We start from the raw sequence: 25,652 nt of genomic DNA on the forward strand, positions 1-25,652 counted from the left end.
GGATCTTTTTTCAGTGCGGCCAATTGCGTGCTGGACACGGAACCTCGGTTTATCGTCTCATCCAAAAGACTAGACGCCCAGTCATACTTGGGAGAAAGGGCGATGGACCCTCTATATCGACAGCTGAGTGTCTTAACCAATCTGCCACCTTCCCCCCGTGTCTCTGTCTCCTCCACACTGTAGGGACGAATTGCACGAGGAGATCCTTACAGCGCTAAGTTCGCTCGTCTTGGGAAGAGTTGAGAAGGTTCCTTAAGTATGTGGACTTTTTACCCTGCAGGATGTGAAGAGTTAATAAGGTTCCTTAAGTATGTGGACTCTTTTATCCTGCAGGATGTGAAGAGTTAAGAAGGTTCCTTAAGTATGTGGACTTTTTACCCTGCAGGATGTGAAGAGTTAAGAAGGTTCCTTAAGTATGTGGACTTTTTACCCTGCAGGATGTGAAGAGTTAAGAAGGTTCCTTAAGTATGTGGACTTTTTACCCTGCAGGATGTGAAGAGTTAAGAAGGTTCCTTAAGTACGTGGACTTTTTACCATGCAGGAAGTGAAGAGTTAAGAAGATTCCTTAAGTATGTGGACTTTTAACCCTGTAGGATGTGAACAGATATGAAGGTTCCTTATGTGGACTTTTTACCCTGCTGGATGTGAAGAGTTAAGAAGGTTCCTTAAGTATGTGGACTCTTTTACCCTGCAGGATTTCGGAACATTATTTATTATTAACGATAAGCAAAACTTAGGTGCTGCTATGTTCGTTCAGCACTCATGAGAAATCCGCCTCCCCCCCCCCCCGCCCCCCCCCCCCCCCCCCGGACCCCCCACCCCACCCCCTGCCGACACCCTCCCATCCCCTACCCCGCAATAATACCACTACTATTGCTGCTGCTGCTGCTGCTGCTTGCTACTACTACAACTACTACTACTGCTACAACTACAACAGCAACAGCAACAATAATGATGACAATGATGATAATAATAATAATGATGATGATAATGATGATAATAATAATGATGATGATGATGACGAAGAAGAAGAAGAACTCTGTGCGTTGTGTGTGTGTGTGTGTGTGTGTGTGAATAGAATAGAATAGAATAGAATAGATTTTATTGTCATGAAACCGTAAGGTTTATAAGACACAATTGCAATGGTAAATGAATGAACGAATGAAAAACACACAATTTATCAATCAGTTAATGCGGTAAATTGCAGCAGCATTCATACACAAATTTTCCTAATCTTGTGTGTATATATTCATCATCTGTTAGCATCACCTGACTGGGAATATGTCCCGTGTTATTCGAATTTTGAATATCCTTTAAAAATTGTTGCCTTAAGGTTTTATATTTAATACAATGATCAAGAAGATGGATTTCGTCTTCCAGGATGTTACACTTGTTGCACAATCTGTCTTCTTGTGGAATATTTAAATATCTACCTTTCTCAATCTTTAGGCCATGCGCGCTCATTCTGAGTTTCGTTAAAGCTTGTCTGTGTTTTGTATCTGATATATTTAAAAGGTAGGTTTCAGTTTTGTACTCTGCTACAATCGTATTGTAAAATTTTAGCTTTAATGTTTTTTTCTCTTTTCTCTTTCCAGTATTTGATATATTCATTTTCTATTTTTTTATACACGACGTATTTCAGTCTATGTACGTTGAATGTGTATTGATTTTTCCAAATGTGATCAAGGCCTATAATGTGTGTGTGTGTGTGTGTGTGTGTGTGTGTGTGTGTGTCTGTGTCTGTGTGTGTGTCTTTGTCATTGTGTGTGTGTGTGTGTGTGTGTGTGTGTGTGTGTGTGTGTTTAATTCTGCTCATCATAAGCATGTCAGCGGGGTAAGAGGAAAGACGTGTCTCTGTTCCCAGGCTGGGTGCTGACCTGGGACGGAATGTCTGCGGAAGTGGAGTATGATGTCCCGGCCTGCCTGACGGTTCTCGCAATTCCATTGGTTAGATGGTAGCTGTCACGTGACTAGATTTTTTTTTTTTTTTTTTTTTTTTAATAATTACTATAGTTTGCTGCTGTCGAGACGCGCGATTTAGGTATATGGTGACTGATGGTGATAGGAGGATGTTGACACTATGATGCGAAAGGGCTGGAGGGGTTTTTTTTTGTTTGTTTGTTGTTTTTATTTCGGGAGGCGGGTGAAGGGGGGGGGGGGGTTTTGAGGGGGGAGGGGAGGAGGCGAGGAAGATGACTGGTCATTTTCAGTGGTCACGTGGTTGGTTTGTGTTGTTTTTTTTTGTTTGTTTTTTTTAAAAGGAGGCTTCTGGTTGTTAAAATTGGTAGACGTGTGGCAAGATTGGTTTCCACGTCATCCGTGCTGTATAGAGAAGTGTCTTTCGTTTTTTTTGTTGTTTGTTTTTTTTCCCCTATGTATTTATTTATTTATTTATTTATTTATTTTAAGGAGACGTGTAAACTAGAAAGTTTTTTTTTCAGTTGTGGGGGGGTGGGGGGGGGAGGTATGTATCAATGTAACTTCTATACTTGACAGAATTACTGGTTTTTGTTCTTGTTGTTGTTTTGTTGTTGCTGTTGTTGGGGGTTTTTTGTTGTTGTTTTTTTTGGGGGGTGCTTCTTTTTTTTTTTTTTATCTTTTACTTTTTTTTATCAACTTTTTTTCAAGGTCAAGGTGGACACATTTTCATCAGGTGTTGATAACAGTGCTTTTTTTTTCTTTCTTTCTTTTTTTTAACAAATAATAGTCATTACACTTAGCATCAGCATAGAATTAAGAACTCTTTGCTTAGCTGACGTAATGTGAAAAGAACACAATCCATATACTGTTTAAAAAGCACATGGAGTATCTTATGTATCAACACATTTCCTCTAGTTATCCATACTGTTTAAAAAGCACATGGAGTATCTTATGTATCAACACATTTCCTCTAGTTATCCATACAACACCTATTGCAGTTGTGTGGAGTTTGTTCAGGAGAGCCTGTAAAGAGCTTGCATGAGAGGGGGAAAACCCACAGTCTATTTATAGGTTGGTGGGGGGGCGGGAAAACCCAACAACAAAAACAAAATGAACACGTGACAGGTTGGTTTCTACAACAGAGAAGAGGGTTGGTTGCTTTGATCACGTGGGGCGAAGGGGGGGTGGGGGATGGAGGGGGTGGCGAGGGGTGGGAAGAGATCGACAGGAATGGAATTCTATGTCAGATCCTCGGAGCTTGTTAGAGGTAGGGGGGGGGGGGGGGTGGGGGGTAACCGAGATTGTTGGCAACAAAGGCTGAGTTGCGTGTGTTTAATAATGTATTTGTTTTGTCTGTTTGTTTCTTGTTGTTGGTTTGTTTGTTGTTGTTTTTTTTTTGTTGTTGTTTTTGTTGTTTTTTTGTGTGTGTGTTTTTTAATTATTGTCTTCTGCAGATTATAATATGATTGTGTTTTAGGAAAGTATGGTGTTTGACTGCTGGTGGATTTTTCATTCATTGTTTTTGTTTTTTTTTTTTTCTTCTTTTCTTTCTTTCTTTCTTCTTCTTCTTCTTCTTCTTCTTCTTCTTCTTCTTCTATCTCTCCCTCTCTCCCCTTTTTCTTCTATTTTTCCCGATTCAAGAGAAAGTTTTTTGTACTCTGTCTCTCCGTCTCTCTGTCTCCCTGTCTCTCTGTCTCTGTCTCTCTCTCTCTCTCTCTCTCTCTCTCTCTCTCTCTCTCTCTGTGTTGATATTTTGTAAATTTCTCTGTGCCCTGAGGGCTGGATTTAGAAAAAGCATCTGCATGCCTATTGCACTTCCCTCATTTAAAAAAAAGTTCGTTTGTTTGTTTGTTCCCTCTCTCTCTCTCTCTCCCTCTTTCTCTCTCTCCCTCTCCCTCCCTCTCTCTCTCTCTCTCTCTCTCTCTCTCTCTCTCTCCAGAATAGAATTGATGTGGCTTACTAACTGTGGTATGATTTGAGCTTTTTCATTTCTTGTTAGGAATAAAGCAAAATAAAACACTTCCTTGTTCGTTGGAACACTATTCTTCTCTCTGCCCCTCTGTCTCTGTCTGTCTCTCTTTCCTCTCCGTCTCTCTCTCTGTGTCTCTCTGTCTCTGTCTCTCTCTGTCCGTCTGTGTGTGTATGTGTGTGTGTCTTTCTCTCTATCTCTCTCTCTCTGTCTCTCTCTCTCGCTTTCTCTCTCTTTGTGTGTGTGTGTGTGAGCTCTTCTGATTCTCCCTGTTCTACCTGTCTGCCTGCCTGTCTGTCTGCTCTGCCTGTCTGTCTGTCTGTCTCAGTGTCTGTCCGCTTGCCTGCTCAGTGGTCTGTCTGTCTGTCTGTCTGTGGCGTTAGTTTGTCGGACTCACCGCCTGCTTCTGTCTCTATGTATCTGTTGTTGTTGTTGTTTTGCACTGATACACACACTTACCCGGGATCCATCATCAACCACAATGGATCCATGCCACTGAGAAATCTTGTCAAAGGCAGCAATGACAGCACCAGTACTATCCAGACTGAAACCTGTCGGTAGGACAGCATCACCTCTGTGAAATACAAGATCGGCCGGCTCCAGCGTGTACGGAGCATACCTATGTACGCGCGCAATAGCCCAGTGCGTGGATTTTCAATCTGAGGGTCCCTGGTTCGAATCTCAGTAATGGCGCCTCAGTGGTGGGTAAAGGGTGAAGATTTTTTTTCAACCTCCAAGGTCAACGAATATAGGTGCACTGAGACCTGCTAGTGCCTGAACCCACTTCGTGCCAGTCGGCCTACACTGACGCAAGCGGAAGATCAAATACGCACGTTAAAGATCCTGTAATCCATGTCAGTGTTCGGAGGGTTATGAAAACAACAACACATCCAACATGCATATCCTAGAAAACGGAGTATGGCTGCGTACATGGCGGAGTGTAAAAACGGTCATACACGTAAAAGCCCATTCGTGTACATACGAGTGAACGTGGGAGTTGCAGCCCATGAACGAAGAAGTACCCTAATCACTGGTGAACACTGGATCACAAGTCCAACCCCTGACCGACCGACTCCATCAGGGCGCCCTGAGAACGAGATGTGACGAGAAACGCAGAGAGCGAGGACAGCAAATGCCCTGGAAAACTCTCCACGTCCGCCTCAGTACAAGGGAGGCAACCACTGATGGTAACGAGTGATGTCAAGTTATCAACAGTTGTTTCCCATTGATTGCAAAATTCTGAGTGAAACGTCTGTGTGTGTGTCTACAAAACACACACACACACGCGCGCGCGCGCGCGCGCAGACATGTATGTACGTACACATACCACAAACATTCTCAAAATTTCCCGTTTGCACGCACACGCACACGCACACATAGATTTATATATGTTTCCGAACTGGGAATATAATTATGTCTATTATGTATACATGTATACAGTATAATTTATATATAAATATATGTGTGTGTGTGTGTGTGTGTGTGTGTGGGTGTGTGTGACATGGCCGGGTCCATAAAATATTCCGTCACCATACACACAGCAGACGAGGCTTCTTTGGTGAGAAAAAGGACATGATGGAGGGTTTTAGAGTTGAAAGTATTCAGCCTGTTTTTCTCTTCAGCTTGGACTGGCCGAAGCATGTGATTGCTGCCACTTATGGCTCGGGTTCTTGTCGGCGCTGGTGGGTCTTCAAGAGCCTCTTTTAGTTTCCCACAGCAGTTCCTTGTGGCGTTTTGGATGCTGAAGATCTGAGAGTGCGAGGGACAAGGTTGATGTTCGTGGTCAGTTCCACACGAAGACGTCACTGCCTGTGACGTTGATAGCTGTTCCGTTACTATAAATAGCTGTTCCGAAACTTGGCTGCCATGAGAAATGATGTCATCGTTGTTGGCGTCATTTTTAGGGTCTGTGGCTGTTTCTTTGGTAAGTATTAGTATGTTTTCAGCATAGGTGACATAATTCAGGATGTCACCGCACAGTTTGGGCGACAATATACCGAACATGTATGTATATGTGTGCATTAACACGTGTGTCAACGGTGCCGGTGTGTGTGTGTGTGTGTGTGTGTGTTATCTTTTTTTTTTTTTTTCCTTTTTTTCAATTCTATTTGTTTTTAAATTGGATCTAATGGGAAATCATCTGATCAGGCGCTATATGTGAAGCACTTCAACTGAGCAAAATGATCTGATTAGGCGCTGTATTATTAGTCATAATACATTGATTGATTGATATGGATACTTATATAGCGCCTATCCTCGGTCAGTCGAAGACCAAGCTCTAAATTCCTTAAGCGTTTTACAAACAAGGGTCATTTGCACAACAGGCTGCCTTCCTGGGTATAGCCAACTGACGGCTGCCATTGGGCGCTCATAATTCGTTTCCTTTCCGTGTCATTCAACTGATCAGATTTCAGGCACGCCGCATACATACACATTCAGACATACATGTAACATTTTACGTGTATGACCGTTTTGTTTATTTACCTCGCCATGTTGGCAGCCATACTCTGTCTTCCAAGGTGTGCATGCTGTGCTGTGCATAACTTGACCCACTAGCAGGTCTGCATATAAAATTATATTGACCTGGGAGATCGGAAAAATCTACACCCTTTACCAACCAGGCTGTGTCACCGAGATTCGAACCATGGACCTTCAGATTGAAAGTACAACACTTTAATCATTCGGCTATTGCACCCGTCTAAATATCTGATAGACTGATAGGTTTCTAAGTGAGTTAAGTGTGTGAGTGGGTGGGTGTGCACGTCCATGCATGAGTGCGTATGTGTGTGTGAGAGAGATAGAGTGTGTGTATGTGTGTGTGTAGCAGCTGGAATATCTCAACATATTCTGATTTTCATCAACAAAAGCAGTCTTTCTTGTTTTTTTATCATTTCTTCCGCATCCTTAATTTGGTACATCACATTATTTATTTGATTTCTTTGTGTGTGTGTGTGCACGCGCGCACGTGCGTGCGTGTGTGTGATTATCATGATTTGTTATGAGCAAAACAAGCCTATAACGTTTTGTGGATTGGTGTCAGTCACCTCATATCCCCCCCCCCCTTCCCCCTCTCTCTCTCTCTCTCTCTCACTCACTTTTTTCCTCTACTAGTACACACACACACACACACACACACACACATTCGCACATACACACACACACACACACACAGATTGAGCATGAACAGATTCCCAGTCAAAATGGTCATATCATTTTATTCGTTTGCAATAGTAATTACTGATGAATAGATTTTGTTACAATTATTAAATCAGAAGAAATGAAGAAAGTAATGATACTCCTTGAAAGTAGAATGTATGAAACTAGGTCCATTATTGTAGTTTCAAAGTCATAATCTTTCCAACAGACATTTGCCATCTTTATAAATTCAAAATTGAAAGCAAACGTTTTCTCAAATTTGAAGACATCAGTCAACAAAAAATTATAACACGATATACGACCTAAAAAACATTGGAGAATCAATACATGCTGTAATTGTGAATGATTAAAATGAGGACACTCCATGATGACATGAAATTGATCTCAAATCACAAGGCCATAATCTTTCATCAAAGGTTATGATAACATCCAATTTCAATCGGTAGCTCATAATTACTGCAACGAAATTTAATATGTGCATGAACATGAATGTCAGGTAAACAAGACGTACGTTTCTCTGCTGTAAAATCTGTTTTGATTTTTTTTTTTTTTTTTTAAACAAGCATCAAATTCATTCTTCCAGTTGATATCAAAATCATTTACTTAAGACTCTCAAATAATCGTTAAGATGCATTAATGTTTGAACAAAATTCTCTCTCCCACACACAATCAAATCAGCATCTTATGAGAATTTCTTGAATCTTACAAAGCCAAGTAAATTTCTCAAGGTTTGATCAATCCTGAATGTCCATCTAACAAACAAGAGGAAGAAGAAAAACCCTTAATGACAGTTTACTGATTGGAGGCAGCACAAGTTTCACCCAAAACAAACCATTTGAACAAACACTAAACGAGATAATAGACATCTTCCTGTTTGGCCATAACAACAACAACAACAACAACAAAACACCCTCTAAAAATCTCGCTGAAATTTGTCAAGGAGTGTCAAGTTTTCATATCCCCAAACTTCACATCTAGACAGTAAAACTGATACAACCATTCTTTATCAGACAAATCTAATGATACATGAAGAAGTAAATCTCTTTTCCTTGATGTTCATATCAAGCTAAACATGGCTTTAGTGGCCTTATCACATGCAGTTTTCTTTCTTGTTTGTTTTGTTTGTTTGTTTTAGCAAAGCTACCATTTTTAGAAAAATTAATCTCTCAGTTCCTAAACCTGTTAACAGTTTCAAAAGCTTCTCATTCATATCTGGAGATATATCTATGTAAAAAGGGGAGGAGTTTGTTCGAGCAGATGGAGAGGAACGGAGAGGTAGATCACTGATGTTACACTCACACTCTCCCTCACACTCACACTCTCCCTCACACTCTCTCCTCATACGAATAGCAGGACCACACAGAGTGGGTTTTCCTTTTTTTTCTTTTCTTTGTTTTTTTATAGAATGTTTACTTTTACCTAAGATAAGCATGGGTAAACAGCACATACAGAACTGACCCTAACATATCTAAACAACACAAATTTCCAACAGAACCATAAACGTCTTCAAGCATGGGTAAACAACACACAGCCAAATAAGAAGAAGAATGGATACTTATATAGCACACTATCCAGAAATCTGCTCTAGGTGCTTTACAAAAACGCTTTTGTTAACATAATATATCATATCTATGTTACATACACACACCAAAATGTGACTACACACACACACACACACACACACACACACACACGCTGCATACATACATTTTAACATACATGTGTATCTAACAGCTACCCTAACACATACGCACACATAGGCAGGCACAAACTTACATAAACACACGCACACACAATACACATTCATATATATGCATGTAGTTATGTACACACACATATGTATACACACATAGTCAAGCACAGCTAACGCAAAGGAAGTGGACCTGCCACAATTGAACTTATTGCTGAGGGAAAAGGTGAGTTTTGAGACGAGATTTAAAAGATGCGAGGGAATCAGAATGACGGAGGTTATCAGGGAGCTTGTTCCACGTCTTTGGCGATTGAAAAGAAAATGATCTGTGTCCATAGGTCTTACTCCAAACTCTGCTGAGAACGTCAGTCCTTCCATATAATATATCATCTCCAGATTACAAAAAAATGTAAATAAGCATAAAAAAAAATACTTCAAAGCAACACGCAAAACATACATAAAAAAAGGCCATACAGGCAAATAACGCCGCAGAATGGACATCTAGTGCCTGTCCCAGTGGTTACAATATCACTAACTACCAGAACAATTCAAAACAGCTAAGACAGAAAAGGGAAAAAGTGTCAAGGCTTGCTGGAAAAAAACAAAGGGGAGAGACAGACTGGTAAGGCAGAAAAAGCAGACAGTAGTGAAAAAAAAAAAAAAAAAAGCAGGAATAAAGAGAGCAACAGTAAAAGAAGAAATTCCCAGCACAGAACTGCCAGACGGCAGGGATGCAGTTTACAGTGAAAGACGCTCAGCATGCCACAGCAACATCAACAACAATCTGCAAATGTTCTCATTACTCCCAGCAGACGGCGTGTATCGTTTACATTTCACATCTTGGTGCCTGGTATTGTGAGTGCACTTGAGAAAAGGTTTGTTTGGGGTTGTTGTTGTTTTTTTTTGCTAAAAATATCCACGTGTATTGATTCAGTCACCGGGTCTGTTTTCCAGAACACACTGTGTCCTAAACGCGTTATTTGCTGAGCCAAGCGGCGCACAGCGCTGACCACGTCAGATGTACACAACACACGACACACACGGTGCTGGCTGTGAAAACAGGATGACGCAGTCTGAAGCGTTACAGCAGGGTGGTCCTTCACGGCCTGCTGAGCTATGGCGTCATGAGTTCTGGCACCTGTCTCACTGGGCGTGCCGTCACCTGCACACATGGCAATCAGCACGTCACTGACTTGGAGTCATCACAGTTACCTAATGACAGAACAGTATTCCCTTAAAGTGAAGCAATCACTTCTTCTTCTTCTTCTTCATGGGCTACAACTCCCACGTTCACTCGTATGTACATGAGTGGGCTTTTAAGTGTATGACCATTTTCACCCAGCCGTGTAGGCAGCCATACTCTGTTTTTGGGGGGGTGAAGCAATCACTGAGCCAGACACATTCAGACAGGGCAGTCAACATGGGAACAGGACAATGAGGAAGTCAGTGGTAATAGTTAGGCCAGAACAGAATGGGTGAAACAGCCTAGTGGTTAAAACTTTGGTCTTTCAATCTGAGGGTCTACTACTTACACTGAAAGACACCCTCTGGTATCTCCATAGGGGGTTAAGTGTGCTGTGGGTGTAGAGGTGGTGTATGGCTTTGGGGTGGGGTGATAGTTGTGTAAATGTGCATGCTCGTGTGAATGAGTGTGTGTGTGTGTGTGTGTATGTGCTTGGAGAAGGAGGGGCAGCATGGGTAGATATGTATCTTTGAATGTTTATTTTAAAGTATGTATGCATTGTTTATGTTTGTATACCATTACTTTGGTTCATTTTGGTCTGCATGTGTAATACTGATGTATTATCATTTCAGACTTACATTGTGTGTAAACAGTGACTGTTCAGAATATTGTGTGTAAAAACACACATGAGCAAGAAAACAACAGCAAAACAAAAAAACAACAACAAAAAAACCCAACAAATTACCAAAAGCCATTTCCCACCTGAGTGCAGCGGGAGAACAAGTCAAACATGAAGTGACAGGGGTCAGGTATGGTGTCAGTGGTGACGACACCTTGGTCCTTTCCATTGACGTACAGATGCAGACGTCTGCTGGAGTCCAGCGCCACTCCCAGCTGGGTCCCTGCCACAACATTCTTCAGCCCTGACCACCCGCCTCCTATCTGTAACATACAAAACAGAGCACACCACTCTCTTGCTAACGATTCTTCAGAACAACAGTATTGTCCAGTGTTGACATCAACCCACATCCTAAACACCTGTAACAAACAAATGTGATCACACCAGTTCCTTGGTAACAATTCTTCAGAACAACAGTACTGTCTACTGTTGACATCAAAGCAGCAGCACCTGTTCAAAGTGTATCACTGCTCCTGAACATCTGTCATGTCTTGTTCCTCACTTGCTGACAGCCTGTGTACTGCTTGTGACTGTTTTCTTCTGATCATGGAGTGTGTGTGTCTCCAAGGAGAAGACAGGTGTTTCTCAATCACGTGGAGCGGTGGCCTAGTGGTAATGTGTACAACTAGTGTCCACAGGTTTGATTCCCATGCACACGGTGGGATTTTTACTCTCCCCACCCCCTCCCCTTTCACTAGACCTTTGAGTGATGTCTGGGTGCTAGTCTTTTGGATGAGACAATAAACTGATGTCCTGTGTGCAGCATGCAGTTTGTGCACATAAAAGAACTTACGGCAACAGAAGGGTTGTCCCTAGAAAAATTCTGCAGGAAGTCCACTTTGAAGAGTAAACAAGTATAAACCTGCCAACCAAAAAAAAAAGGAAAAAAATCAGTGATGCTACACAGTGGAGACATGCTGTCCCTGAAGAGAACAGCCTGAATTTCACACAGAGAAATCCATCTGACATAAACGTAGTTACATATACATTTATTATTAAGCTGTCCAGTGTTATCAAGGCTTAGCAGAGGAAAAGGTAAAAATGCTGACAAATTTCAAAGTGTAAACAATATTCTACACAATGGTAGCACTGCCAAAATTCAGTCAGCCATTAAGCAGACTGCTCAAGCAGCTTGTACTACACACAATACCTATGATCCCAGGTTACAAGAGAGACAGTGACACACACACCACACAATACCTATGATCCCAGGTTACAAGAGAGACAGTGACACACACAACACACAATACCCATGATCCCAGGTTACAAGAGAGACAGTGACACACACACCACACAATACCTATGATCCCAGGTTACAAGAGAGACAGTGACACACACAACACACAATACCCATGATCCCAGGTTACAAGAGAGACAGTGACACACACACCACACAATACCCATGATCCCAGGTTACAAGACAGACAGTGACACACAACACACACACCACACAATACCCATGATCCCAGGTTACAAGAGAGACAGTGACACACACACCACACAATACCTATGATCCCAGGTTACAAGAGAGACAGTGACACACACAACACACACACCACACAATACCCATGATCCCAGGTTACAAGAGAGAGTGACACACACACCACACAATACCCATGATCCCAGGTTACAAGAGAGACAGTGACACACACACCACACACACCACACAATACCCATGATCCCAGGTTACAAGAGAGACAGTGACACACACACCACACACACCACACAATACCCATGATCCCAGGTTACAAGAGAGACAGTGACACACACACCACACAATACCCATGATCCCAGGTTACAAGAGAGACAGTGACACACACACCACACACACAATACCCATGATCCCAGGTTACAAGAGAGACAGTGACACACACACCACACAATACCCATGATCCCAGGTTACAAGAGAGACAGTGACACACACACCACACACACAATACCCATGATCCCAGGTTACAAGAGAGACAGTGACACACACAACACACACACCACACAATACCCATGATCCCAGGTTACAAGAGAGACAGTGACACACACACCACACAATACCCATGATCCCAGGTTACAAGAGAGACAGTGACACACACACCACACACACAATACCCATGATCCCAGGTTACAAGAGAGACAGTGACACACACACCACACAATACCCATGATCCCAGGTTACAAGAGAGACAGTGACACACACACCACACAATACCCATGATCCCAGGTTACAAGAGAGACAGTGACACACACACCACACACACCACACAATACCCATGATCCCAGGTTACAAGAGAGACAGTGACACACACACCACACACACCACACAATACCCACGATCCCAGGTTACAAGAGAGACAGTGACACACACACCACACACACCACACAATACCCATGATCCCAGGTTACAAGAGAGACAGTGACACACACACCACACACACCACACAATACCCATGATCCCAGGTTACAAGAGAGACAGTGACACACACACCACACACACCACACAATACCCATGATCCCAGGTTACAAGAGAGACAGTGACACACACACCACACAATACCCATGATCCCAGGTTACAAGAGAGACAGTGACACACACACCACACACACCACACAATACCCATGATCCCAGGTTACAAGAGAGACAGTGACACACACACCACACAATACCCATGATCCCAGGTTACAAGAGAGACAGTGACACACACACCACACACACCACACAATACCCATGATCCCAGGTTGCAAGAGAGACAGTGACACACACACCACACAATACCCATGATCCCAGGTTACAAGAGAGACAGTGACACACACACCACACAATACCCATGATCCCAGGTTGCAAGAGAGACAGTGACACACACACCACACAATACCCATGATCCCAGGTTACAAGAGAGACAGTGACACACACACAACACACACACCACACAATACTCATGATCCCAGGTTACAAGAGAGACAGTGACACACACACCACACAATACCCATGATCCCAGGTTACAAGAGAGACAGTGACACACACACCACACAATACCCATGATCCCAGGTTACAAGAGAGACAGTGACACACACACCACACAATACTCATGATCCCAGGTTACAAGAGAGACAGTGACACACACACCACACAATACCTATGATCCCAGGTTACAAGAGAGACAGTGACACACACACCACACACACCACACAATACCCATGATCCCAGGTTACAAGAGAGACAGTGACACACACACCACACACACAATACCCATGATCCCAGGTTACAAGAGAGACAGTGACACACACACCACACACACCACACAATACCCATGATCCCAGGTTACAAGAGAGACAGTGACACACACACCACACAATACCCATGATCCCAGGTTACAAGAGAGACAGTGACACACACACCACACAATACCCATGATCCCAGGTTACAAGAGAGACAGTGACACACACACCACACACACAATACCCATGATCCCAGGTTACAAGAGAGACAGTGACACACACACCACACACACCACACAATACCCATGATCCCAGGTTACAAGAGAGACAGTGACACACACACCACACAATACCCATGATCCCAGGTTACAAGAGAGACAGTGACACACACACCACACACACCACACAATACCCATGATCCCAGGTTACAAGAGAGACAGTGACACACACACCACACACACCACACAATACCCATGATCCCAGGTTACAAGAGAGACAGTGACACACACACCACACAATACCCATGATCCCAGGTTACAAGAGAGACAGTGACACACACACCACACACACCACACAATACCCATGATCCCAGGTTACAAGAGAGACAGTGACACACACACCACACACACCACACAATACCCATGATCCCAGGTTGCAAGAGAGACAGTGACACACACACCACACAATACCCATGATCCCAGGTTACAAGAGAGACAGTGACACACACACCACACACACCACACAATACCCATGATCCCAGGTTACAAGAGAGACAGTGACACACACACCACACAATACCCATGATCCCAGGTTACAAGAGAGACAGTGACACACACACCACACAATACCCATGATCCCAGGTTACAAGAGAGACAGTGACACACACACCACACAATACCCATGATCCCAGGTTACAAGAGAGACAGTGACACACACACCACACAATACCCATGATCCCAGGTTACAAGAGAGACAGTGACACACACACACCACACAATACCCATGATCCCAGGTTACAAGAGAGACAGTGACACACACACCACACAATACCTATGATCCCAGGTTACAAGAGAGACAGTGACACACACACCACACACACCACACAATACCCATGATCCCAGGTTACAAGAGAGACAGTGACACACACACCACACAATACCCATGATCCCAGGTTACAAGAGAGACAGTGACACACACACCACACACACCACACAATACCCATGATCCCAGGTTACAAGAGAGACAGTGACACACACACCACACAATACCCATGATCCCAGGTTACAAGAGAGACAGTGACACACACACCACACAATACCCATGATCCCAGGTTACAAGAGAGACAGTGACACACACACCACACAATACCCATGATCCCAGGTTACAAGAGACAGTGACACACACACCACACACACCACACAATACTCATGATCCCAGGTTACAAGAGAGACAGTGACACACACAACACACACACCACACAATACCCATGATCCCAGGTTACAAGAGAGACAGTGACACACACACCACACAATACCCATGATCCCAGGTTACAATAGAGACAGTGACACACACACCACACAATACCCATGATCCCAGGTTACAAGAGAGACAGTGACACACACACCACACACACCACACAAGACAGTCAGGCTGCCTGGATGGCTCAGTTGGTCCTGTGCCCAGCTGGCAGTCAACGTGTTGTCGGTTCGAATCACAGACACCCAACATAGAAATCAATCATCCTTTTCACTGCCCGCCTTCACTGTGCAGTCGTTCTGGTGGTGTCAGTGTAGTGTCAGAGAGAACCCCTCCCCCCACTGTCCTGACAAGGCAAGCGACACTGCGCAGACAGTTTCTCACACTGACTGACAGAGAGAGACTCTTTCACCTCACTGGAACATGACACTGAAACACACAACCCACCTCCTGACCAAACACTCTGGTTTTATGGTCACCCACACACAGGACAGTGTTTGAGTTGTCATCCATGGTGCTTGCTGGCGCACTGAAGGCATCAGGGCTGCTGGTCACCACGCCTATACGTGAGTTTTTCCATACGCTGTTGATGACATCTACACGAACCTATGAACACAGTACACACACACACACACACACACACACACACACTGACACATGCGCACACGCACACGCACATTGACACATGCATGCACAAACACACACACACACACACACACATATAAACAAAAACAAATGAATAAAAAGTAGAAAAGTCTGGAGGTAAAGTGCAGAGTTCAACAAAAGTCACAGAGATCAGGGCAGACACAGTGGGCAGGACAGGTGATCATGAAGCTCTGACCTGAACATCATCAACAGTTCACTGATCACACCATCACACATCACACCTGAACATCATCAACAGTTCACTGATCACACAGCAAACCATCACACTTGAACAACATCAACAGTTCACTGATCACACTATCACACCTGAACATCATCAATAGTTCACTGATCACACCTGAACATCATCAACAGTTCACTGATCACACCTAAACAACATCAACAGTTCACTGATCACACAGCAAACCATCACACCTGAACAACATCAACAGTTCACTGATCAAACCGTCAGACCTGAACAACATCAACAGTTCACTGATCAAACCGTCAGACCTGAACAACATCAACAGTTCACTGATCAAACCATCACACCTGAACAACATCAACAGTTCACTGATCACAAAATAGCACTGCAAATAATACTCCAGAATGGGCAGCTAGTACCCACCCCAGTGTTTACATCTTACTACCTGATCGCCAGAGCAAAACAGCACAGATAGTACATCATAGAATGCAGAAAAGAAAAAAAAGTGTCAAGGCTTTCTTGAAAACAGAAAGGGGAATGGACTGGAAAGGCAGAAAAAGGAGACAACAGTGAAGAAAGAAAAAAGGCAGAAACAAAGAGAGTGACAGAAAAGAGGAAATTTCCAGCACAGAATTTCCAGAAGGCGGGGATGCTATTTATACTGAAAGACCCCCACCCCCACCCTCCCACCCCCTCCAATCCACATGACAGCACTGACCAGTTTGCAGATCTACATGACAGTACAGACCAGTTTGCAGATCTTCATGACTGCACAGACCAGTTTGCAGATCTACATGACAGCACAGACCAGTTTGCAGATCTACATGACTGTACAGACCAGTTTGCAGATCTACATGACAGCACTGACCAGTTTGCAGATCTTCATGACAGCACTGACCAGTTTACAGATCTACATGACAGCACTGACCAGTTTACAGATCTACATGACAGTACAGACCAGTTTGCAGATCTACATGACAGCACTGACCAGTTTGCAGATCTACATGACTGTACAGACCAGTTTGCAGATCTACATGACTGTACAGACCAGTTTGCAGATCTACATGACTGTACAGACCAGTTTGCAGATCTACATGACAGCACAGACCAGTTTGCAGATCTACATGACAGCACAGACCAGTTTGCAGATCTACATGACAGTACAGACCAGTTTGCAGATCTACATGACAGCACAGACCAGTTTACAGATCTACATGACTGTACAGACCAGTTTGCAGATCTTCATGACTGTACAGACCAGTTTGCAGATCTTCATGACTGTACAGACTCATTTACAGATATACATGACAGCACAGACTAGTTTGCAATCTACATCACAGCACAGATCAATCTGCACAGCACAGACCACTTTTCAATGTACATGACAATACAGACCACTTTGCACAGCACAGACCAGTTTCCAATCCACATGACAGCACAGACCAGTTTGCAGATCTACATGACAGCACAGACCAGTTTGTGGATCTACATGACAGCACAGACCAGTTTGCAGATCTACATGACAGCACAGACCAGTTTGCGGATCTACATGACAGCACAGACCAGTTTATGGATCTACATGACAGCACAGACCAGTTTGTGGATCTACATGACAGCACAGACCAGTTTGCAGATCTACATGACAGCACAGACCAGTTTGCAGATCTACATGACAGCACAGACCAGTTTGTGGATCTACATGACAGCACAGACCAGTTTGTGGATCTACATGACAGTACAGACCAGTTTGCAGATCTACATGACAGCACAGACCTGCTGACCAGAGGAAATAAAGTCAATACCTTTCATAAACATTTCAAAGGAGGAGTTTGTGTATGTGTCTGTGTGCACGCACATGCACACTGTATATGAAGATATAATTTTCGCTGTTTGTAAAAGCCTGTGTGAGCTCTTTTGAAACAGAATGACTTTCACCATTAACCTTTCACCCTGCTTACTACATCAACATAACATGGATGACAAGAAAGGACTATAACTCGGAACTACCGTCCTAGCAAGTTTGGTGTGCAACCCACTTGCCAATGTCAATGCTACGTGTTCAAAGTTGGCTGAGAATGAGATCTGCTTCAAGATGACTGATGAACCAGAAATTAAAACAAAAGGATACATTCAGGGAACCTTCAACTGGTTCAAGTTTGTTGCTCCCACTAAATGCACTCCATAGTCTCAGAGAATTAGAATTAACAGAAAAATGTATTCTCTCAAACTCTTCAAAAAGAGCAACAGTAAATATGCATTACTTTTAGCTTTGCCACAGTCGTGCTTTTTCTAATACAAATGTTGTGTGCATGTATACATGTACCACTACAAGTGTATACAAGCGTGTGTGTGTGTGTGTGTGTGTGTGTATTCATGTGTGCATGTTGTGTGTCTAATAAATCCACTGCTGAGGCATTTTCTTCCTCACTCTCTCTATCTGGGCGTCAACAGGTGGTGCTGTGAACACACAGCTTTAAGAAGTGTGGAAATTCTTATTTGCACAATATAAATCAAGTTCATTTCACCCCCCCCCCCCCCACCCACCCCACACACACACACACACACACACACACACAAACAACTGAGACTGGACGGTTACACAGACTCACTCATCGACAGTAGAGTCAGCAAGGTGGCAAACTTACTTCATACAAACTGCTGACAATCATAGGATCCCTTGAAACTTCATACAAACTGCTGACAATCATAGGATCCCTTGAAACTTCATACAAACTGCTGACAATCATAGCATCCCTTGAAACATACTTCATACAAACTGCCGACAATCATAGGATACCTTGAAACTTCATACAAACTGCTGACAATCATAGGATCCCTTGAAACTTACTTCATACAAACTGCCGACAATCATTGGATCCCTTGAAACTTACTTCATACAAACTGCTGACAATCACTGGATCCCTTGAAACTTACTTCACACAAACTGCCGACAATCATAGGATCCCTTGAAACCTACCTCATACAAACTGCCGACAATCATAGGATCCCTTGACATCACCACTCCATCACGGGTATCAGTGTCAGTCCTTTGTGCTGTCTGTCTGTTATTGCTCAGCCTGATCCTTCTGCCGTGGTTGTCATGAAAGCGGAGAACAGGCACCTGCAAGATAACCAAGATACAAATTTAAAAAAAAAAAAAAACAATAAATAGACAGACGTAAAAAATATTTTGAGTTTCTTCATTTTTTTTTTTTTAATCAACAACAGGGGGATTTGAAGTAACTTTATTTTTTGTGCTGCCCCATCTTCCTGGCCAGTCACTGGCATGGCCCCATCACAACTCATCCCAGTGATCACACCAGGGATGTTGAAACCCAGTGCCATTAAAACAGCAGCAGAATTCCTCTCCTCCTGTGGAAAGCCCCTTGGCAGCATCTCCATCTTCACTGACTCCATGTCCACACTCCAGGCCCTTGACTCCCCTGATCCTGGTCCGCTGATCCAGTCCCTTAAGGCCTCCCTTGCAACCCTTACCCAAACAGACCCAACGACCCTCCAGTGGGTGCCTGCACATGTAGGCCTCCAAGGCAACAAGCGTGCAGACCACCTTGCTAAGGAAGGAAGCCAGCTCACACAGCCAACCGTTCCTGCCACGTATGAAGAAGCAAAAACTCTCCTCCACAGCAGATTCCGAAGAGGCTGGGTCACCCTGAACGGAGGCTACCAGGCACACCAGGATCCCATCAGGACACTGGAGAGGAGACACCAGACTACCATCTACCACCTTCGCACAGGACATTGCAGCCTCCGAGCACACCTGAAGAGGATTGGAGTGGCAGCCACATCCCTATGTGATTGCAGACAGGCTGACCAGACCCCATCCCATATTCTCCAAGACTGCCCCCTGTATGAGAAGATGTGGCAGCAGTCCTGGCCTGGGGGTGCTGACCTCAACACCAAGCTCTGGGGGACGGTAGCCGATCTTCGCCGGACGTCCAAGTTTGTGGCATCCCTCGGACTTCGACCCTGACTGTGTAGCTGTCGAACGCAAAAGAAAGAAAAGGAAACCCAGTCTTTCCACTTTTCTCCACAGATCTTCAACCAACCAGCCAACAATTTTAGGATGACCCTTCTCTTCCATGGTCTGTCTGTACTGGCACTAACAATATATATATTGCCTTTTCTTCTTCAGTCCAAAATTGCGGTGTTACATTTGATTCTACTCTTTTCTTCAAGTTCAAGCAGCCTGTATCTAATATCTGTAAGGCAGCATATTTGGAAAGCAGAAAAATCAGTTCCATTTTACATTTCCTGCGTGAGTGTGTCTGTGTCTGTGTCTCTGTGTATGCGTGCATGTGTGTGTGTGTGTGTGTGTGAGAGAGAGAGTGTGTGTGTGTGTGTGTGTGATTTGCTGTTGTTGTTGTGTGTGTGTGTGCATTTACCAGTCTTTGCAAAGTGCATAGAGCCCAATTTAAAGAATAGACTCTATATTAGTATATACATAGATATATATATATAAATTCACATGATAATTATTTTCTATTAATATGAGAAGGTCAAATCATAATGCCAGACAGAGAACACATCACCCCGGCCCCTCCCACCCTCCCTCCCCCCACACCTGGAGCACACACTGTTGTCACAGCCCCCCAAAGCTAGGCAGTCCCCATCGATTCAATGTGCCAGCTGGTAACAAAGATGTCCAGCACAAACTCACCACAATAGCATTATCATGGAAGTGAAAGATAACTCTTCATCTTCTTCTTCGTGGGCTGCAACTCCCCCGTTCACTCGTATGTACACAAGTGGGCTTTTACATATATGGCCATTTTTACCCCGCCATGTAGGCAACCATACTTCGTTATAGGGGGCGAAGGAAAACTCAAAAGAAAAGACATTCTCCATGTGATGTAGCAAAGTAAACTGTACAACAAACTGTCATTGATCTGCTATCAACTGGAGAAGATGGGGAAGATTTTCAGTTCGGTTAGACTGGGTGTTTAGTGCTGACCATGAACCAAATTCATACAAGCAATAACATTCTGATTCTATTGCCTTCATACAAACGGTGTCCAAACCAAAGTCCTGTAACATGTATGATATTCTAGAATATTAATGAAAACAAAAAGAAAGATTATACAATTTGCTACCAATATGCAAAACATGAAATTCCTACAGATTTCTGATTCATATACAGAGACAGCACATTTAATTACTTATTCACCTGTGTAGAATCCTCCATACTAACATCCATCTGTGACAACTCTTGTTCAATACGGGTCACTGCCTCGGGGTCAATGGTCAAGGTCACCTTGCCCTTCACCATGACAGAGGTCAGGAGCTTGTCGCTGCAGTCCAGACTGCCCACACATTTTTCCATGGTGGATGTCATGTCGCTGAACAGTCCGTGCTGGGGAGACCTCTCCACTTCCTGAACGATCCGGGAATGATTTCCAAACCTGGCTCGCTGCTTCATGAGCACAGCCTTCCCTGCCTCCATTTTGTCTCGGAGATGTGAGCTTGTGCTCAGAATCTTTTCCTTCACTTGGTGGCAACGAGCATCAACAGCTTTCACCAGTCGCTGACGTATAGCCTCAACCTCTGACACACCTGCGTCGGTTTGCCGGTCCAAAGAGCTGATGTTTTCCTCCACCTCTGAGATGGCTTTGTCCAGCTTCTCCTCACCAGCTTTCAAAGTAGCGGCCACTCTTGTCAGCAGTACACGTGATTCCTCCACCCTGGTCTCTACTTTCTTCAACACGGCGCACTGGCGGTGGTCAGTGGTGGCACACAGCACGCAGACAGACACAGCATGAGCTGGACAGTAAGCTACTGCCAGTTCATGCACATGAGCTGAGCAAGTTGTGGGCTTCATGCTGGCCAGTGAAGCAGCAGACAGGGAGGTCAGGCTTTCCACATTGTGGTGTTTGGTGGCCGACTGTTTCTCATGCACCCTGCAACACGCCTGGCAGAACATGTCCCCACAGGTGGTGCAAAGGGACACAGCCGCCACATCAACACACACACAACAAGTGTGCTGCTTGGAAAGCACACGCTCCGCTTCCACAATCGCTTCCACCAACAAATGAGTAGGGAAAGTGTCCACCACATCGTCAAGGCTTTCCTGTGACGCCCGCTGTGCGTCCAGTATAGGAAACCGGCAAACTGGGCATTTTGCATCTGGCGGAGTCTTCAGCCAGGACAGCAGGCAGTGTCGACACAGGAGATGGCCACAGGGAAGGATCTTTGGTACGGTCAACAGCTCGTGGCACACGATGCACTCTGTGTCTCTGGGGTCATCATCCTGGGCTGCTGCTGTCGCCATCTTCAGGTCAACGCTTGATCCATCAATGACTAAACATCACTGAAAGTTTCCTCTCCATTCATTTAGGTCTTTGGGTAAGTTCTAGAACACACAGAAAATGCAGACCATAAGTTAATTGAAAGCCCAAGCAATTTATTTATGAAATGACAGCCTACAAATAAATAATCTGTATTGTAATAATGCATACAGTGATACATTATTAGTACTGTATAGGTTGTTATTTCAACTATAAATATTTATCAATTTTTCAATGCTTCAGCTTAGTAGATAAAATCAAGGGCTACACTCCATTTTCAGGGATGTACATGCATACTGGGAATGGTTATGTTTCCATAAACCATTGGACACTGACATGGATTGTGCAATCTTTAACATGCACATCATTACATGTGCAACCACACAATCAAAGGGGATAAAGGCACTGGCTGTTCTGTAGATATGCTGACCTGGGAACTGGGAAAAATCTCTATCTTTAATCCACCAGACACCCATATCTAGATCAAATCGGAGACCTCACACTGAAAGTCTAGCACTATGTTGTCCATCTAAATTGCTGGTGAAAATGAAATACAAAACTAAGTTAGTGAGGGGGGTTTTGTTTTGTTTTCTTATTCTTTTTTTAATTTTTTTTTATTCATAACTCCACTGTTTATTCAATCATTATCATAAACACAAATAATTTAACAACAGAGGCAAGGCCTTAATAACATACTTATTGTGATATGCACTTAATCAAATAAATCAATTATGAAAAACATACCCACTGCAAAACAGATAATCTGGCAAAAACTAAAGATCCACTATATATGTGACCTTGATCTTTGACTTCTAAATTTACAAAGCTTTCATGTTCTGGCTAAACCAAGTCACTACATGGTATACCATATGTTGAATCAAAATTGGATGAGGAACCAAAGTTTTATCACAGTTTCATATTTTCCCAACAGGCCATCTTGTGACCTTGACCTCTGACCTTGTTTCTTTTACGAAGTTTTGCTTTCATCATGACCAATTATTGTACCAAGTTTGCTTGAGATTATATGGGAGACCTCTCTCTTGCATGCAGTGGTGTGTTGGCTCAGATCGAGGTAACGTTTCCACCTAGAAAGTCGGAGAATATGAGCGCACTGGATAGATTCCCACACTTGTTAGCATATCTTTCTTACACCTCCACTAGACCTTCAGCGGTGGTCCGGATGCCAATTATTCGGATGAGACACGAAACTGAAGTCCCCTGCGCAGTATATATATGCACTAACTGCAGTTAAAATAACCCATGGTGACAACTAACAGCGTTATCCCTTGTAAAATTCAGTACAAAAATTCACTTTGATAGAAAAACAATTCCACCTGCAGGCAGAGTTTGGGGGTGCTCTCATTGTAGCAACATGTTCTTGCTGGGCTGAGCAGCCTGAATATGACACAGAGAAATCTGTCATGACAAAAAGAGTAATATACAATACAAATGTTTCCTATCAATATGGTGTCTGTGACGTACACTACCAAATCCAGGATCGCCAGAAGTGGCGTCTGCAACACACACTACCTATATATAATATCATATGACAATTAGTTGTGACCTTGACCTTTAACCTCTGACTTTGAATTTCTTCAGGTGAACATGCTATATATACCAATGGTCAGTCAAAAGACTAAGTTTGACTAAAATGGAATATAATGATGCAGTCTCTATCACGTTGTTTGTTTGTTTTTTTTGATTATGCCAACTTTGGTTCCTAAGCCAATGTTAAAGTTTACCACACACACACACACACACACACAAAACACCTGATTATTACATAGACTCAATTTAATCAATTGTCTACACAAGTGAGTCTAAACCTGTCGAGTTAAATGTGATTTTATACACACACACACACGCACGAGCGCGCACGCACGCATGCGCGCACACACACACACACACACAATTAATGTGGATCGAGTACCTTTTATATGATCAAAATTAATCCACTGCCTTGAAAAAAAAGGCCAAGTACACAGATCTCTCAAATTACCCATGAGCTGCCATGAAGAACAATGTTAAACCTCCTTACTTACTCCTCATGCTTCCTGCTAAATCTATTTCGATGGAAAACAAACTGAAACATAAACCGAAACGAGGCTGGCTGGATCGACAGGGTAGCACCGTTGTCAGTCAAACAAATTCCTTCCCGACCTGCACGCCATTTTGACTGCTGATCACGCGTCATCAAAATGGATCGCCGATAGTTGCTCGGGAAGTGACCGACTGAGTTTACTATTTATTATGTCTCTGTTTCATTGACAAGGAGTGGCCGTAGAGCTTAGCTGAGGGTTGCATTCGACTCAGCGCATCCATGTCAGTCTAAAACAACCTCTATTTTTTCATTTGAACGGCCCCCTGAGTTTAGTATTCTAAACTGCAGGATTACCACGAATTGAATTACAGTATACATCGTGATTATGATTTTCAAATAAACAATTGAACAGTTGGCTGTGAGGTTTGTTGCTTCTTCAATATGGCGGACATTGTGGTTTGCATCCGGAAACCAAAACAAAATTACTGAACAACCACTGAACCAACAACCAACCCTTACAAAATACACTTGAACACCGATGTGTCAGAAGTCATGAGAACTCACCGAAGCTTAGTCAAACATAATGAATCAGAAAACCATTTTCTTTTATCTTTTCCCCAAAGCCGAACAGACTGATCCACTGCAAACACCCACAAACTCCTTGTCCGCGCACGTTGATAGGTCACCATTTACGCTGCGAAATCGAAGCCAACTAAAGCCAGTGGAGGTCATTCGACTTAGTTTCGTATCAGTTTCTAGTTTCAGTTTCTCAAGGAGGCAGCGTCACTGCTTGCGGACAAATTCATATACGCTACACCACATATATGCTAGACACAATAGCCGAGTGGTTCAAGCGTTGGACTTTCAATCTGAAGGTCCCGGGTTCAATTCTTGGTGGCGCCTGGTGGGTAAAGGGTGGAGAATTTTCCGATCTCCCAGGTCAGCATATGTGCAGACCTGCTAGTGCCTGAACCCCCTTCGTGTGTATATGCACGCAGAAGACCAAATACGCACGTTAAAGATCCTATAATCCATGTCAGCGTTCGGCGGGTTATAAAGACCCGAAAATACCTAGCACGCATGAACCACGACAGAGTCATCGACAAGACGATGTTGGTCGTGTAACGGAAAGAAGACGACGTATGCCCGACCAGCAGAATAGCCCAATGCGCTTCGC

General features: G+C 43.5%; 1 protein-coding gene and 1 long non-coding RNA gene across 2 annotated transcripts in view; one reads left to right on the forward strand and one right to left on the reverse strand.

Annotated features, from left to right (window-relative positions):
- Window positions 1–2,079, forward strand: part of LOC143275829 (uncharacterized) — a 6,477-nt gene extending 4,398 nt beyond the window's left edge. Inside the window, exon 3 of the long non-coding RNA XR_013053468.1 lies at window positions 1,865–2,079. This is a non-coding gene — a long non-coding RNA (uncharacterized LOC143275829). The remainder of the gene's footprint in view (window positions 1–1,864) is intronic.
- A 5,498-nt stretch (window positions 2,080–7,577) lies between these two features.
- Window positions 7,578–25,180, reverse strand: LOC143275911 (uncharacterized). The gene is made up of 6 exons (XM_076580237.1): window positions 25,040–25,180; window positions 21,318–22,499; window positions 19,110–19,253; window positions 15,730–15,888; window positions 10,681–10,860; window positions 7,578–9,897 (listed from the first exon to the last, which is right to left on the reverse strand). The coding sequence occupies exons 2-6, from the start codon at window positions 22,416–22,418 to the stop codon at window positions 9,850–9,852; spliced, it is 1,632 nt and encodes a 543-aa protein (XP_076436352.1). The 5' UTR covers window positions 22,419–22,499; window positions 25,040–25,180; the 3' UTR covers window positions 7,578–9,849.
- Between the last annotated feature and the right edge of the window lie 472 nt (window positions 25,181–25,652).

The sequence above is a fragment of the Babylonia areolata genome, chromosome 31 (genome assembly GCF_041734735.1).
Source record: "Babylonia areolata isolate BAREFJ2019XMU chromosome 31, ASM4173473v1, whole genome shotgun sequence".
Taxonomy (NCBI): Eukaryota; Metazoa; Mollusca; class Gastropoda; order Neogastropoda; family Buccinidae; genus Babylonia; species Babylonia areolata.

What these genes read in the sequence shown, in the direction of transcription:
- LOC143275911 (XM_076580237.1), bottom strand. Translation starts at nt 22,418, where the DNA reads ATGGCGACAGCAGCAGCCCAGGATGATGACCCCAGAGACACAGAGTGC. An exon ending in TTGTCGGCAGTTTGTATGAG is followed by an intron (nt 15,889 to 19,109) that starts GTAGGTTTCAAG and finishes CTGTGTTCATAG; the next exon opens with GTTCGTGTAGATGTCATCAA. An exon ending in CCAGAGTGTTTGGTCAGGAG is followed by an intron (nt 10,861 to 15,729) that starts GTGGGTTGTGTG and finishes TGTATGTTACAG; the next exon opens with ATAGGAGGCGGGTGGTCAGG.